A 16985-nucleotide genomic window follows, 5' to 3' on the forward strand; every position below is an offset into this window, starting at 1 on the left:
CACCTTGGTGGGGGGTTGCCATATTTCAGTAACCAGCAGTAGCATTTGCATTTCATTTCCTGATGCTCTTCCTTCCCTGGCAGCGTAAGGATATCCATTCCAGCTTCAGCTACGTGTGTCTTCATTTGTTTCCCAGCCACCACTGTCCTGAACAAAAGGACAGCAAACAAATGTGCCACTGGCGGTGTAGCTTCTGTCACCCTCCACGACTCCAGGCAGAAGATGGGGATGTTGAGGCACCAGATTCAGAAAAAGTTAACAGACAAGGCAGATTCTGATGAGTCTGTCAGCTACCTGTTTTCAAAGGCTGTCCCACCATGAAGTCCGTTCTGTGTCCTGCCACACTTCCCCCTGCATTCCTTGGTCCTTCTGGCTGAAGCAGTAACACAGGGTCTCAAATGGCGACTTCTCCAGCTGTGTTGGTCACTGAGTGGACACAGTGACTGAAGAATACTGCCAGGGAGAGAGGTGGTATATTCCAGTCCCCCTCCCTTCCCAGCCCCCAACCAGGTAAGACTCATCCAGCAAACCAGTAATGGGAAAAAAAAAAGTGTATTAAAATATTCACAAGATTACAATAGAAAACATTAAAGTCCATTCAAGAAAAAATATCCAAGATAATTGTTTCCAGATGAGTCTGTAAAAGCAAAAACACTAACAGTAGGTACATTGGCTCTTCATGTAATCAGGCCATGCAATGCATATCTAGCTCCCTCACACAGATTATACACCTGTCTTACAGGTGTTTGTTGTCTTGCACACCTCCAGGACAGAGGTTTATAAAAGAAAAGTACCCAGTCGATGTTTTCAATTACATTTACCACGTAAGAACAGTTGGCATTGCAGGGAGACAGAAAACATTGCACAGCACACTGATCTCCAAAGGCATTTGAACTTACATTTTAGAGTGCAAAAATACCTGTAAATGAAAGGGCTTATTAGCTTTAGGGCAGTGAAGAGAAGGGAAAGAGAAGCCTAAAGAGGAGAATAACTGCTGAGGATTGTTAATATGATTTTGTAGTCTCCCATATAAAAATGTTACACTGCAGAGGTGTGGCCACAGCCCAGATGTCTTACCCACCTTCTCTTCTCTTTTGGTGGTTTTATAGAGGAAGTATTTCCATCACCTATGATATAATAAGAGCATTTTGTATTTGAGGTCCTTGGCAGATACAGTAATAATGTAGAATTCCAAGACAGGATTCCAATACAGAGTGAAGGTGTTCTGGTCACAAATCAAATAGTCCATACCTGACCTCAGTGAATCCACTCTAAGCCGATGCAGCTTTTAAGTTGCATATACACCTTTACTGCAGTTACAAGACAGATGGTTACCCAGACAGTTCTCACAGGTTTAAAAAGTTTAAAAACCCAATTACAGCTCTTCTAGTCACAAAATGAAATACACTAAAGCTTTGAGAGCAAACAAAACCCTACAGGTCTCCAGTTATTAATGACACACTAGGCAATGAGTTACAGGGACATACCTGCCCCCCCTGTAATGGCTCTTAATGCTACTTTGTGAACATGGTGAGCATCTTCCTCACAGAACAACTGCTGAAGTCAAAAGGGCCGTGGAAACTTGATGGACTGAGTACAGCTACCAATTTACTTAGATTAATACCTTACTTGTAATCTTCTTGAAATTCATTTATGGTAATCAAAAATAAGGAAGATTTCAGACTGGTCCCAGTTTTGCTTGCATGATGAATAAAAGAATTTATTAAAAGTTTTTTCCGTAACACAGGCCTTCCCAGGTCCACTATCCAGGAGGAATGATCCCCCTGACTGTTTTAGGCACTGGCTACTGCCTCAAGAGAGCTGCCTACTCCTTCCTCCTCTGGGCTGCTGCAAGCCTGGCACGCAGCACTTGGTTTGAAAATAGACAATCCTAAAAAGAGCTGGCAGCAGTGCTACAACAGGACAAGGACAACACCCTTCGCATTCCTCAAAGTCCAAGCTGTTCTTTTCCGCCTGCAAGGAACAGCATCAGAGAATTAAGAGAACAGCAGCAGAGCAAACAGAGATAAACTTCTGGTCACCAGAACATCAGGATATGATGACTTGTCTAATCTCTGCTTGCACTACCTATCAAGGAAGAGAAGTCCTCTGTCTCCTGAGACTTTACTAAGTAAGCCAACTCAGCATCAGTCCCTTTCATCAGCACAGATTTTCATATCATTAAACAATTTCAGATAACCTGAGGAACAGAAAGTTCACAAGTGTTGTCTCACAATGCCTGAAGTTCTTCTGACTTCAGCATGAATATGTTACTTAATAATTACATTGCTCACTTTCCCATGACAAAAAAAAAAAAAATTAAACAGCCTTGGCACTGGAGAGGGATTCAGACAGATTTTTGCCATTTCTGGGGGAAGACTTTTGTTTCTTTCTAAAAAGATGTTTAGTGTTTTTTAAAAATACTTCCAAGTTCATTCTGCTTTCATAAAGAGGACCCAAGAAGCCTTGCAGGGAGCCTCCTCCTGGAGTCTAGGCCATATGAACACACCTGTAGCTAGACAAAAGCCATGCAAGGAGATGTTTCCTCAAGTCAGTTAATACCAGCCAGATCAGTGTGTCTCCTAAAGTTAGCACCACATCAGTCCTAAAGTTAGCACCAGATTCGTGTGCTTCCTAAAGTTAGCACCACATCAGAATTGTGCTCAGATTTTCCAGTACATTCCAGCAGGAAAAGAAGCAAACATTAATAGCAGACTTCAGAGGCAAGGCCAGTCCCGTCTTCTCATAGCAGCAAGTTTCTGATCACTATATTCATCCCAATTCTCCCTCTTACTCAAAAATGTTGGGGGGAAAGATGGGGACGTGCAGGGATGAACACAGGCAGATCAAAATCAAGTTTCTCTATCAACCACATCCAAAGCATTAGTGTTTTATTAAGTGTAAATGTTGGGAAGTAATAGCCTGATAGATAAGGAAAGCAGCAGCAGCAGGATTCCTCATAATCTTAATCATAATATACACTGGGTTGAAAGGCACCCCTCAGGCTCATCAAATCCAACTCCTGGCCCTAGGCAGGACACCCCAAGAGTCACACCATGTGCCTGAGAGCATTGTCCAAACACTTCTTGAACTCTGTCAGGTTGCTGCTGTGACCCCTTCCCTGGGGAGCCTGTTCAGTGCCCAGTCACCCTCCAGGTGAAAAACATTTTCCTGATATCCAACCTAAACCTCCCCTGACTCATCTTCACGTCATTCCCTTGGGTCCTGTCACTGGTAACTGAGTGAAGAGATCGGTACCTGCCCCTCTGCTTCCCCTCATGAGGATGTTGAAGACAAGAGTGGGGTCTCCTCTCAGCCTCCTCTTCTCCAGACCTCTGAACAGACCAAGTGACCTCAGCCATTTGCCATAAGGCTTCCCCTCCAGACCCTTCACCATCCTCGTGGCCTCCTTTGGACACTCTCTAATAGCTTCACGTCTTTTTTACATTGTGACACCCAAAACTGCCCCCAGGACTGGAGATGAGGCTGCCCCAGCCCAGAGCAGAGTGGGACAATCCCTCCCTTGCCCAGCTGGCAATGCTGGGCCTGGTGCCCCCAGGACAGGGATGTCCTTCCTGGCTGCCAGGGCACTGCTGACTCATATCCAATTCGCCATCAACCAGGACCCCCAGGGCCCTTTCCATGGCACTGCTGTGCAGCCTCGCATTCCCCAGTCTGTCTGTACACCCAGGGTAGCCCTATGCCAGCAGCAGAATTCAGCACTTGAGAAGATCCTATAGAATCACAGAATCACAGACTGGATTGGGCTGGGAGGGACCTTAAAGATCATCCAGTTCCAACCCCCCTGCCATGGGTAGGGACACCTTCCACCAGACCAGGTTACTCAGAGCCCCATCCAACCTGACCCTGCACATTTCCAGGGATGGGGTACCCACAGCTTCTCTGGGCAACCTGTGCCAGGGCCTCATCATCCTCTGAGCAAAGAATTTCCTGGCTACAGTCACCAACATGAGCACTGCAGCAACCAAGACAGTGGATTTTATCAACAGATGGAAGCTTGAGTGGACAAACTACCCCTGAGTGTGTCTGGGGTGAGTAGATCCCACTCCATCAGCTTCCAGCACTGGGTACAAGTACCATAGCCCTTCACGTGGAGTCTTGCTAAAAACCCTGCTTAATTCATGAAGCAGAAGAGGTCTCCTGTGAAGAAGAAATTTGTCCATTTTTCATCTTGTATGTGTTATTGCCAAAAAATTAAATGCTAAAATATTTACAGAGCTGTTAGCTAGCCACAGCTCAACGTCTCAGTTCCCTGTGAGACTTGGCAAATACCTGAAAAGTGATGCCTTTAAAACTTCCTTTAAAACTGAAATGTGTCCTCCTTTTTGATACCAGCCAAGTCCTGGAAGAAGAATTACACAAATTCAGATATTGCAGGATTAGCAACTGACATATGGCAGAATAAATTAATCCATGGTTTCCTTCTGAGCCTCAGTTTTAAGAAGCTGGATCTGGCTCTGAGGACAATGTCCTAAAATCTACCCAGTGCATGTATACAAAACAAAGCTGTTTATTTCTAATAAAGGGATGTAGGTGTTGTCAGGAAACCAATCAATGTAATCCTGATCAAAGAATATAGTGTTGCCATACCTAACTTTGTTGGGAAAAAAAAAAACCCTGGACACAAAATAGCTATTAAAATTGCACTGTCATAACTGAAGGATTATCTAATGTGGTTGTGAAAGGGTCTGCCATGGGCCTGTAACTATTTTTCATGTGCTTGGTGTTACAGTGACATGTGGGCTTGAGTTTGTTTGGAACAGGTTGCCCAGAGATGCTGCAGAGTTCCCACCTGTGGAGATCCTCAAAACTGGGCACAGTGCTGGGCAGCGTGCTCTGGCTGATGCTGCTCGAGGAAGGTGAGATGATCTCCAGAGGTGCTTTCCAACCTCAACCATTCTGTGACTGATTCTGTGAAACAGACTGAACTAGGAAATGGGTAAGAGTCAGAGAAAAGGGGTTCCAACAGACCAAGCTGAAAATTATTTGCTGCCCAAAAAACGCAACCCAAAACAAAACCCCCACATTAGGATGTACAAAACAGAAATCCTTCTTCTATATGCCACTCTGAGAAGATCTCTGCTGGAAGGCCACTTCTAGTTTTGAGCACCAGATTTCAGGATACAGTGGGTCAGTGAAAGAAATCCTCATCAGCAGAGAACCTTAACAATCTAGGAGGAGTTTAACCTAGAAACAAGAGGCTGGGAAATCGTATTCAAGCAGTAGACTTGCAGAGATGAAGGAAATAAACTGCCCATCCACATCTTCTGTGCAAATATAGGTTACACAAAATAACCACACATCAAAAAAACCAAAGAGCCCTAGATTTCCTCCAGAAGTCATTCAGCCTCCACTACAGGCTTTCAAGAACAGATAAAGCACCTCCAAGGAGGTGACAGTGGTATAATGGAGCCATGGGAGAGAGGTATGGGAGTATTACCGCTTCCAGATCCCTTGGAGCCCTTTTTAACGCTTACATGAAATGACAGAGCTTTGAGGAAGAAACATTTCATTGAAAGGTTCAACAGAGTCTGAGGTAACCACCTACAGCTACAGCCTCCTATGCCTTTAACTCACTATCTCCTTTGTTTTCACAGGTAAACTACCATTTCACAAAATTCATTAGATCAACACTATCCCTGCACCTTAAAGGACTAAGCTTGAATAGCTGGGCTCACCGAGAAGTAAACAGTTCTGTGACCCACATTACACAGGTCAGGTAGGCCTAAAGATTTCCTTCACTCACACTGCTAAGACATACATTTCTGATAGCTAGGAGTCACAATTTGGCTTACAAGACCAAGTGAGAGGGTCTAGTTTACATGAGAAGGCAGCCTGTACTGAGAATCTGACCAAGGAAAGATAAATACCCTGTATACATAAAGAACTCTGAATATAAAGAAGATGTCTTCTTTATAGTCACTTCAACAAAAGAAATATAAGCAAAGAAAAAAGCATCTCCAGATCAATCTAGACTCTTCAGGCATCTTCCAGTTTCTCCATTATTAATCAAGATAAAAATATTTTAAAATTGTGATGCGAGTTTTCACTTTCTCTCTCGTCACACAAGATTTAAAAAAAAAAGAATATTGGCAATTTATAAGCAAAATTCTTACCGCATTTCAACATGCAACATTGGTCTCACTTCTGTACGATTAAATAGACTATTTACACACAATACATATATATCTCTCCCTCTGTATGCACATGCATTGGTCCTAGCCTAGGCATCAAAGGCCACATGTGAGTTCTCTGGGTCAAATCTTGCTCAAGCAATTCCAGTCTGAATGTGTGATGTCCTTTGGATAGCTGAGGATCTCAGTTCTTCCGAATGTCGGCGTAGACCACAGACTCTGACTTGTTGATCTTGTCGCTGTGCTGTCCCCCGGAGTGATCTAACTGCGCGTAAATGACTGGGCCCTGGGGACACAATGAACAGGCACAGTCAGGCTTTTTCAGAACAGGCCCCACTGCCCCTCACTTCCACGGGGGCTGCAGCAAGATGAGAGCTAAAGCAAGACCACAGAGCTTTTATGACTGCGAATGGCACTTGGAAGCAGGTGGAATGAACCCTCAGCTGCACATGAGCTCTAGTCTGCCACCTTTCTCCTCTCAGGAGCATGCCAAACAGCACCCTTGCCTCTCTCCAGGACTGCCCGCTCCTCACAGAAAGCAAAATCTGGGATCCTTTGCTCTGAAAAGCAGCAATTCTTACGTGCAAAGACACATGGCTTAGTCAGATGCATGCCAGATTTAATATTGTTCAAGAGGAACTGTACTAGAGGTTTACCAGTCAACAGCAGAGTGTACTTCCCAAACTGCTACTCAGGTCCTGTAAATCCCAGCACGGCTGTACCACTTAGGTGATGAGGGAGAGGATAAAGCTGCAGCCACCCTGTGACTCGAGTCACTGCCCAAACCAGTGATGGGGCCAAGACTTACACAGCAGTGAGCCAGGAAGTGCTAAAATGGTGCAGCAATACAGAATTCTTACCTGACTTACGAGCCAGCCCAGGCAGCAGCAGCTCACAGACACCCTGGGCAGGCACGGCCTCACACATCTTTGTGACATTTGCTGGGGTGCAGGGGAGGACATTACAGCCCTGTCTTTCAGCTGACCGTGTAAACACTTCCTAAAACCCCACATCCTCTAAAACACAGCCCAGGGAAAGCCAGCTGCAGCTACTGGAGACAGGCTGAGGACAGGACTGCAGCCTCCACAGAGCAGAGGTGCAGCAAGGCAGGTGGGAGCTCGATGGCAAGAGAGCTGCAGCTCCCACACTGAAGCCCCCAGCTGAGACAAGCACAGGGCACAGGGCTGCCACCACCTACCATGCGACCTCAACAGAGGGACCACACACCCCATGCAGGAGGGAAAGGGACTGTCCTATCTGGCAGTGAGTGGGGGGGAATTAAAAAGAGAGAGCTTTTAGTTTGGTTGTGGCTTTTTCAGCAGTTTTTCCTTCAAAACCTCTCATCCATTTAACTATTCTGGTTTCCCGTATGTCCCAGGAAGAAGTAGCCTTCACTGGCACTCCTACCCCCTTCTTGCCAGTACTTCTGGAATCCTGACAAATTAGAAAATATTTGTATAGACCTGACACAGAAATTTTTCCATCTATTTTCCAAAGCAGTTATGAGCCAGAGATGAAAACAGACCTTCTGTACAGAAAATTAAACCCTTGAAGGACGGCAGGTACCTTCTTGCACAGCTGCTTTTCCCCCAGCACAGTGGCAGAGCACACATGTGAGAAACACCTTGTTCTCTTTCAGAAGTCATTTAAATCCACATTTTCTTCTTTCTGGGTAAAGCATTTCCAAAGTAATAAAGAACACAGGAAGAAGATGGACTGAAGAGTGAAAACTTGCAAGTAGGTATAAAACACTGAATATAAACAACACGCTGAGAAAATGGGGGGAAAAAAAGACACTGATGTCCTAGAAAACTCTAGATTTCAAATCTCATTATAGCAACTTTTTTTTTATTTCTCTGCTATTTGCTTTCATGTCGTTCTGGTCTCCAACACTGTATTGAAATTACATTACTAATTCCAATCAGAGCACAGTGTCTATATAAACTTCAAGGCGAAGTAACCCTGAAGTTTAATTGCAAGCAATTTTGGAAGTCTCATCTGCCTGAGGCCAGAGGTCAAGGGCATGATAAATTCAGCTTGAAAGCACTATCAGTTTAAAACAATATAAAAAGAATAAATCTAACTGCATAAGGTAGTCACTATGACATTCCAAATTTTGTTCAAGTAATTCTGATGGGTCAATTTTCTACCACAGGAGTTCACTCACTATCAGTTACCACTATTCTAGGTTTTTGCCAGTTTAAATATAGTTACTCAGCTGCAACCAGCATGGTAGTGGTGTGGAGAGACTGACTGGTCTGATCAGCTGATCCAGACCAAGCTATCATTGTCTCAATGTGTTTATTGTCAGTCACCTAAAAAAAGTGGTAGATGGCCAACACAGAGAAAAGGAGGGGCCAAGGATTTATTGCAGTGCTCATCTTTTTGATTTGCTGCCAACTGATTCTCTAGCTGACTATAAGCGTCACCTGGGGCATTTTAAAAACAGTCTAAACAATTCAGAACTTTCATCTAATCCCAAGCAAGCTCATCCTGACTCTTCAGAACCAGAAGACAGACCAGCACTGCTATATAAAACCAGCATTTCCTGAAGCCTTGCAATTTTTCTATTCAGAACTGAAGGGAAAAGAGTAGCAGACGTACCTGCTAAGGGTTTGTCAGCAGAGTCATGAACTGCAAGTTACAGCAAAGAAAAAGGAATTACAAAGTTAGACCACCATGATCCAACAGGAGTCTACAGAATTTTCAAATTTCTCGAATTCTGAATGATGCTGCAACTACCATAGATTCTGGCTCTGGGAAAGGTATCTGAAATTTAAATCAAGATTCCTGGCATCATGAACTGCTCCTTCTCAGGGTCCTGGGATCCAAACAAGGACATCCATGTGGGAAATCCATGTAGTTCTTGCCTTCACTGGAAGTCGTTTCTTACCCACGCAAGTAACAGTCCTGGCAGAACAGCAGTCACTAGAGAATGATGGCACTGACAAGAACCACCACAGACAAATCTGACAGGACAGAACATACCTGCTGAGAAGGAGGGCACAGTGAAAACAAGTGGAGCTGATTCAAGCAGCTGAACACTCACAGAATCAGATATGCAAACTCCAGAAAGCAAGGTCCACACCTGAGTAACTTGCACTCAAAACTCCAAGGAAGTGCAGGCTCAGTGCACTTTCAGCTGAGATGTGATGCAGACAAATACTCCATCACTGATTCTTGAACTGATACATAAATAAAAAAATGAATGAACTTCATTTAATTAATTTAAATGCCACTCTGTGAACACCTCTGTTACTGTTCTTAACTTGCAGAGGCAGAAGTTTTGTTTGTACTCACAGTTCTTTTCCACCAGAGAAGTACAAAGCATTCATTCACTTCCTACACATCCCACCTTGTAAAAAAGCTACAAGAAGACCACAGGCCTCTGCTGTTTGACCACAGCACTGACTGTGGGAACCACTGGTCTAGAACTGCCAGGCATTCCAAGAGATTAAGAGTCTGCCTGAATCAGAAAGAAGCCTGCAACAGCTTTGGGAACTGCTAGGAATGAGTATCTGCCTTTCACCTAGACAACACCTCAAAAGCTTGAATACTGCAACTTGTTTCTTGATTACCAAGAAACAGCAGGTTTTACTTGTATGTGATGCAAGAGTTCAAATACGTTGATTTGCATGCTGATATGACCCTTAAAGAAACAACTAAACAATGGTTAGAAGCTAACAATGTACATGTAATCAACTGAAATTTAGCTTCCTCACTTGTTTAAATATTCTGTTCAAAATCTGACCTACCCTCATTTCACTGTGGATCTTTTTAAAGAAAAGTAAATATGTTCTGTAAAGATGGGGCAAATGTTTAACAGGAGGTACAGGAACCACTTGCTGCTACAAATGTCTGCCAAGAAAAGAAGCTCTCTTTGCCTGACAAAAGAGATTAAAAATAAAAAAAACTAAACTAAAACTGAACAAAACAAAAGCCATTTGCAGTATTTTTCTGTTGAGGTCAGCAGTGTTCACACTTTGTGTTTTCCTTTCGGAACTTACCTGCAGGGAGAACTCTGTCAATGAATAAACAGACCAGAGTGACTACAGAAGGGAAAAAGCACCCTGATTCTGAGTTAACATTACAAAGTTTAGATTTACTCTGCTGCTCCTTCCAGCACACTGAGACTCAGAACACTGGGGACATGGAAAGGTGGGGACACCACAAGTTTTCACACCAAAACATTGGAGTATTTTTGCTTTCAAGATGCAAGCACAGAACAGCATCTGCGTGTAGCTCTCAAGGCACTTGCATGTGCTCCTTCACACAACAGTAATTAGATAAAACATCTTGGTTTTTTGACCTATGGACATTGACTCCAACAGCTACTGCATCATAAATCCCACAAAATCTTTTTTTTTTTTCCCCTGGAAGCGGAGATGGTGGGAATCACCTGTCTCGTTCACCCATTCCAGAAGCATCTCCCATGATCTAGAAAAGATAAGCTTTATCTAGGCCTTACAGGCAGCCTGCTGCTACTAGACCCACTCCAGTCAAAATGTGACTACTTTAAAATCCTGAGTATACAGCCTCTGTGTTCAGAGAATAACTGATCTCTGAAGTCAGAAGGCAGCTTTGTGGGCCTGTGTGCTAAAACTTTGGAAATACTGCATGGCCCAGAACAAAATGCATTTCAAAACCAAACCAGAAGCCCAGCAGAGTAGGAGTTTTGACTTTACTGAGCTGACTGTTAGCACATTTGTTCTTTTCCTGTAGCATTAGCACACTAACACACATGTCCATTATTTTTTGAGGAGAAAATAAGGAACCAGGTATTAACTTGCACACACGACACTGCGGCCACTTGCTAAAAGGTGGCTAATTAAGAAGAAGTCTACTTTGAACTTAAACTCTCTCAGGACCTGTATCTCCACAGGAAAATTGCTGGGAATACACAAATCAAGAGGGAAGAAACAGCTTCCACATAAGGAAATCCTGTACTAGTAGCAGGTAAGGATCCATTGCGTAGAATCCCTGTCTGACTCATGCTCTGTCCCCTCCCATGGGATGCTAAGTCTGGATAAAAGCCCCTTTTTCCCTTCAAAGTCAGCAGAACTTTGCCAACTGCAGCAAGCACAAAGAGCGGCACTTTCAAGGCCACAAAAGTTGGGAAGCTCAGCAGACCAGAGCTGTCAGCAGCACAAGTTATCTGCAAACTGGTCAGCATCTGGCTCCTCTCCTTGTGAAGGAAGGACATGCCACGGAGCACGAGAGTGTAAGGCAAATTCCTCCCCATTACCATCCCAGAACAGATTAGGCAGCTTTATGGGGTGATCCATATCTGGCAGACATTGTGTTGTGTCTGTGCTACAGAGATAACTCACTGACCACTCCTCATCCTTGCACTTCACTACCACCTGTACATGTTAATGCACAAGATCACAAGCACAGTTTTTTATAATTTAGTATGAAAAGGGCATAAAACTCCATCTCAGCTAAACCAAGATGCTGCTCTTTCGACTGCACCAAGCCTTCTACAGCAGAGTTCACCAGTCCCAGCTTACTGTGCACCCCTTGACCAGAGCACGCACTTTCACCAGCAGACAGCCCCCAATGCACGAATCCCACCCTGCCTGGATGTTTTCCAAAGCAGCTGCCCCAGGCTCGGGGGGAGTCCTGCCTGGGAGCAGCAGGAGCAGTTTACCTGGTGTGATCTGGCGGGCACGCTGTTTACCAGGCCCTCTGTGTCGGAGGGCGCCTTCTGCGGAGCCTGCTTAACCGGAGACATCAAGCTCTCAGAGGTACTGCAGCTGACGAGGTGGCAGAGCAGAGTTTGCACGACAGTGTTCAAGAGGCACACACAAAAAATAAAAAACAAACCAAACAAAAAACCAAACCAAAACAAACAAACAAAAACAAAACAAACAAACAAACAAAAAAAAAACAAAACAGAAGACGAATGATGGCAAAATGAAATGCGGTACATTACACCAAAGTAAAAAAATGAACATAATGGATTCTGAAATAAACACACACGATTCTCCATCTCTCCCGAGACATTTCTCTGTCCTTCCTCTGAGTTTCATTGGTAAGCAACAGGAAGGAGCAGCTATTAACATAGGACAGCAGCTCCTCCACAACCCCTGGTCCTTAGATACTCCCCATTCAACTCAACCTCTCTAAAATCATGTGTTTTCTTCTCAGTTAACAGGGGTAAGTAGCAATTATCTTCTAACTAGGAGATAAACAGTCCCTGTCACTGAGGCAAGTGTTGTACCAGTGCTACAGTTAGAGGCAACATTTGCCAGCCAGCAAGGTACATCCTACCCAACTCTGCATTAGTTCCCTTGCTTTTAGTTCAGCTGTGAGCCCAAAGTAATTCTCCCAGCAGACACCAGTTCTCTGGAGCAATTACCTCAGGAGTCACACAGGACATTTAAGGTACGTGCCCTCATACAGCTACTTGAATATCTAATCAGGCAAATCTTGGTTTTCAAACAAAAGAACTGTCTCGTGGTGACAACCAACACCCTAAAAGAAGGCAGCTGGTTTTCACCCTCTGATTGCTTCTTTCCATCTGCTTAAAGCAGGACTGAAAAGAAAACAAGCATGTGACTTGAAATTAATGTCACAAAGCTAATTACAGGAACAAATGTCCTTCAAGATGGTGGCTTCTGGACAATGCAGTAATGGGTCTCTCAGTGCTAGGTCTACCTCCTTGTACCCAAGCACCCAAGGAAGTTAAGTAGCCACCTCCTTGGCAGGAGTCACAGGAGTGCCCTCTGCTACCACAACCCCCTGGCCACTGGGCTTCCTTTTCCCCCAGTCTTTGTAGACAGGCAGTGTATAAAGTGAGTACAGAAACAAACCAGGACAGTGACATTAAGAAGACCACCTCCTCACAGGGCAAGCTTTTTTTATCCTTTGATAGGTCTTACCATAGCAGCTTAGCTCCTCATACATGCAGCATAAGAATTAAAAAATACTGCCCCAGCCATCATGGCAAGGGGTCTCTACTGTCTCAGAGACAATGCATCCTTTCTGTTACCAAAATTATGTAATCATTAATTGTTTTATACACAAAATTCCTCAGATCTACACTATCTAAGTGTTATCATTCAGGTTTAAGCAACTAATGTACTTAGATCCCTGCAAGTTTTCAAACACCCAAACTGTCTGAGCTTACAGGGAATTTACTTTTATTCTGACACAGAAAGAGCTCTGAATTTCCTGTGCTTTAGTCAATGCACTGCCAAGTTCACTGTTGGAAGAGATGGAGGGACACCATCTGGGATAAACAACAACTCCACCCCAGTCAGACACGAGACAATGAAACCCAAGCACCCAGTGAAATGCATCATCCCTTTGCCAACAGATTCCAGCACAAATTACAGTGATGTTAGTAGAGAGCTAGCTGGTTAGTCAGCAAAGGAAGAGGAAATGTGTACACACACACAGGTATTAACAGCAACCACCAACTTGATTAGTTACCATGGTGTCTAGTGGGACTGGAAGAGAAGACCCAGCCCTGTTACATTCCCAATCTGGCGTCTATATCAGGATCTCTGTAAGGAGAGGAAGGTAAGCAGGATCCAATCCCAGCACACCAAGGCAGAAAGAAAAAAAACAAAACAAAAAAACACCAAAGTCAGAGCATGAATGGAAACCGTGGCCATGCAGGGGTTCCAGATGCCACGCAGGGCCCCAGCCCACCTCAGTTCAAGGCAGAATGGTTATCTAGGAGGAAGTGCTTCTCTCCACCACCACACACCAGGTTAGCATCATGTAGAAGACAGTCCGTAAGTTTGGAGGGAGTCACAGCACACTTGGTTTCTTTCTACACATCATGCAGAGCTGGCATGGTCAGTGAAAGCAGGATTTAAACCTCAGAGATTAATCTCCCAAGAGAGTAGTGAAATCTACTACAAGAAATCACAGTGCATGAACTACTGCTCCGGGCTCAGCACCAACATGTGTCCTTCAGCAGGAAGACACTGGAGAGCAGGTCAGTGGGAAGCAGGGCAAGCAGGCCACCTCAGGCACACTGCTGGTGCATGACACTGCAGGGTTCTTTTCAATTCTTAGGGGAAGGACACATGCAGAAAGGGAAAACCAGGCTTTCCACACAATTTTGAGCACACACAGCCACCCTCGCTGTATTTAGCCTTACCATTGGGCAATAGCCAACTCACTTTGTCTAAGCTCTCCGACTGGGAAAAGGACAGGGCAAAGTTTAATTTGGAAATCCCCACAATCTTACTTTTGGAGTTATTTTCTTTTATCCCACAGGCAACCCAAAGAACCTGCAATAAGCAGGAATATTTGTTGGGCAAAGAACAGAAGAAACTTGTATGTTTTGGGGTTGTTTCTACGACTACATACATAATTTTCATTCTTTCTTAGAAAAGCAAGTTACCAGCTAATTAGAGAGGAGAAAAAAGGAAGCACCTCCTCCACCAGCAGCAAGTTTCATCACCACAGGACTCTAATCTGCCTTTGTCAGTTCTTGTGACTTTTTTATATGCCCACTCAAAGAACTGTGCTTCACTTTGGAGTTTTCCTCCTAACGCTACAAACCCTGCAGGGATGGTAACAGTTAAGGCAAAACAGACAGTGAATGAGAATGGATGCAGAGTGGCTACTCCTTCCTTACTTTCAAGTAGGGTGATGAAGGGGGTTTTGGCAAGTATACTCCGGGCTTAGGAGGAAGGCACTGGCAACAGAAAAATCAAGTCCTAATATCAACACACAGCATTCCTTAAAAGTGCATGTGTGGTGCTTTTCCTTTAGAAGTGGAAAGGAAAGTAGAGCTGGAGGGAAGGGGAACAGACCAGAGCTAGGGGATCTTGGATTAAATGCTCTGAGGGCATATATCCTTGTGTTTGGGGATCAACTTCAACACCTAGTGATTTTCAGGTGCAACTCACGGTCAGTAGATCTGTTCAAGCACAGTACAGAGGTAATCACTAAAGGCAGATGGTCAGAGTTCCACATGACCATATCTACCTCTAGCCATGGTTGCCAAGGCTTGGCTGAAACAACTCCTACCCCCCTTAAATCCCTCCCTCTGATCCTGCTGCTGTTCCTCACATCAGCCACGGGTGAGGAGGGAGATCTCTTACCCAGAGTATCGTTTTTTAGAGTTGTTCTTTCTGATGACAAGACACACGACAATAGAGATGAGCGATGAGAGACCTGTAACCGTACCGATGGCTATCCCTGCCACGGTGGCAATGGGGAACGCAGGCAGGCTGTCTGCGGAGAGAAGGGAGAAAACATTCAACTCTTCTGCATTCCCTGCTCAACAGAACTGCAAACCACAAATGCCCTTGAGCCTGGATTCCTTTAGAGCAGAAGGCACTAATGTAATACCCAGAAATTACAGCATGCAACCTAAGTGGCAGTGGCAGCAGGCAGCCAGCAGAGTAACGTACGAACAGAGCACACACCAGGAGTGTTCTTAATGTCACCGTCCTTCAGGAGAGAGCTCATGTTGAACCAAAGGTTTTTACATGTCAGGGAACACAAGTGACAATGAGGACAACCCTGTCTCATTTTGTATCTGAAGGGGATGAAAAACCAGGTTACAGCCATCTGGCAATTCCCAGCGAGATCAACAGGAAAAGGCAGGCACGCCTGAAAGCAGATTTGGACACAGCACATCGCTAATCCACTAGGAGTGCTGAAGGCTGGGTGTTCTCCAGGGAGCATGCAGCACACAGCACAGTTCCTACCAGGACCACTCTTAGCAGGGTTTATACATGACTCTGGTGTCTCAAAATACAACCCTGCACATTTTTATAGACTCATTTTTTTTCCCTTCTTAAGTCAGGATCATTGCACAATACCAGGAAAACACATAGAAGAACACAGTATTGCTTTACTCACGTCTTCCCTAATATTATTTTGGGGGAGAGTAAGCCAAAAAAGAGCAGCCAGAAATAAAAGCCAATCAGAGAATGAGTACAAAATACTTACAAGTCAAAGAATACACAGACTACCATTACAGCTTTTCCCAGCAAGAAACAAAGTCCCCTCCTTCCCCCCACATTGTGTTTAACACAAGGAACATCTTAGGCCAGAGAGTTTTTTACAAGACTCCATGCTACACTAGCTACTTGTACCAAATATAAGTGAATCAGCAAAAGATCCAACAGGTAAAACCTACACCTATATAGAAAAATTCCTCTCAGACACTTGCATCTGATCATCACAGAATTGTTGAGGTTGGAAGGGATGTCTTGAGATTGTCTAGTCCAAACCCCTGCTTAAGCAGGGCCAAGTAGCACAGTTTGCTCAGTACTCTGTCCACTTTGGATTTGACTGTCTCCAAGGATGGGAGACTCTTCAGGGAACCTAGTCCTAGCGTTCAACCACAGTAAAAATGTGGGGTTTTAATTGCAGACGGAATTTCCTGTGTTTCAACTTATGCCAATTGTCTTTTGTCCTGTCACCAGGCACCACTGAAGAGCCTGGCTCAGTCTTCTTTAGGTGCTATCAATGTACGTAAATACCTGGTGAGAGGATTCTCCTGAATCTTTCTTCTCTTTTGCAGGCTAGGTCACCCCTCCTTCTCTTCTCCAGGCCAGACAAACCCAGCTGCCTCCATTTCTCCTCACATGAAAGGTGGAACAGTCCCTCAACCGTGGTTGTTGCCCTTTGCTGGACTCATTCCAGCAGGGACCACAGACCAGCAGTACCCCAAAGCAGAAGCATCATACTGAGAAAACAGGGCTTACATTTAGTCCTCTTCCTTTTGAATTCAGTGATTTTCAGCAGAAGGGCTACCTGACTTCTGGCTTTTTCCACTGATCGTAACACGATTCAGCCAAACAGCACAGCAGCAGCTTTCCTGGCTCTCCCATGTGAGATGCCAGTTCACAG

General features: G+C 44.5%; 1 protein-coding gene across 7 annotated transcripts in view; it reads right to left on the minus strand.

Moving 5' to 3' along the window:
- Window positions 1-4801: 4801 nt before the first annotated feature.
- Window positions 4802-16985, minus strand: part of MPZL1 (myelin protein zero like 1) — a 33485-nt gene continuing 21301 nt past the window's right edge. For 4 of the 7 annotated variants that reach the window (XM_039555933.1, XM_019285952.3, XM_019285953.3 and 1 more), the window contains exons 4-6: window positions 15224-15356; window positions 11806-11911; window positions 4802-6441 (exon numbers count right to left, since the gene is read on the minus strand). In XM_039555933.1, the coding sequence (XP_039411867.1) occupies window positions 6340-6441; window positions 11806-11911; window positions 15224-15356 (341 nt within the window). In that variant the 3' untranslated portion in view covers window positions 4802-6339. Of the gene's footprint in view, window positions 6442-11805; window positions 11912-13592; window positions 13667-15223; window positions 15357-16985 lie in introns of those variants that run through there. The other 3 variants (XM_039555953.1, XM_039555959.1, XM_039555963.1) reach the window with 3 other exon arrangements.

Source organism: Corvus cornix, chromosome 1, assembly GCF_000738735.6.
Source record: "Corvus cornix cornix isolate S_Up_H32 chromosome 1, ASM73873v5, whole genome shotgun sequence".
NCBI classification, from domain to species: domain Eukaryota; kingdom Metazoa; phylum Chordata; class Aves; order Passeriformes; family Corvidae; genus Corvus; species Corvus cornix.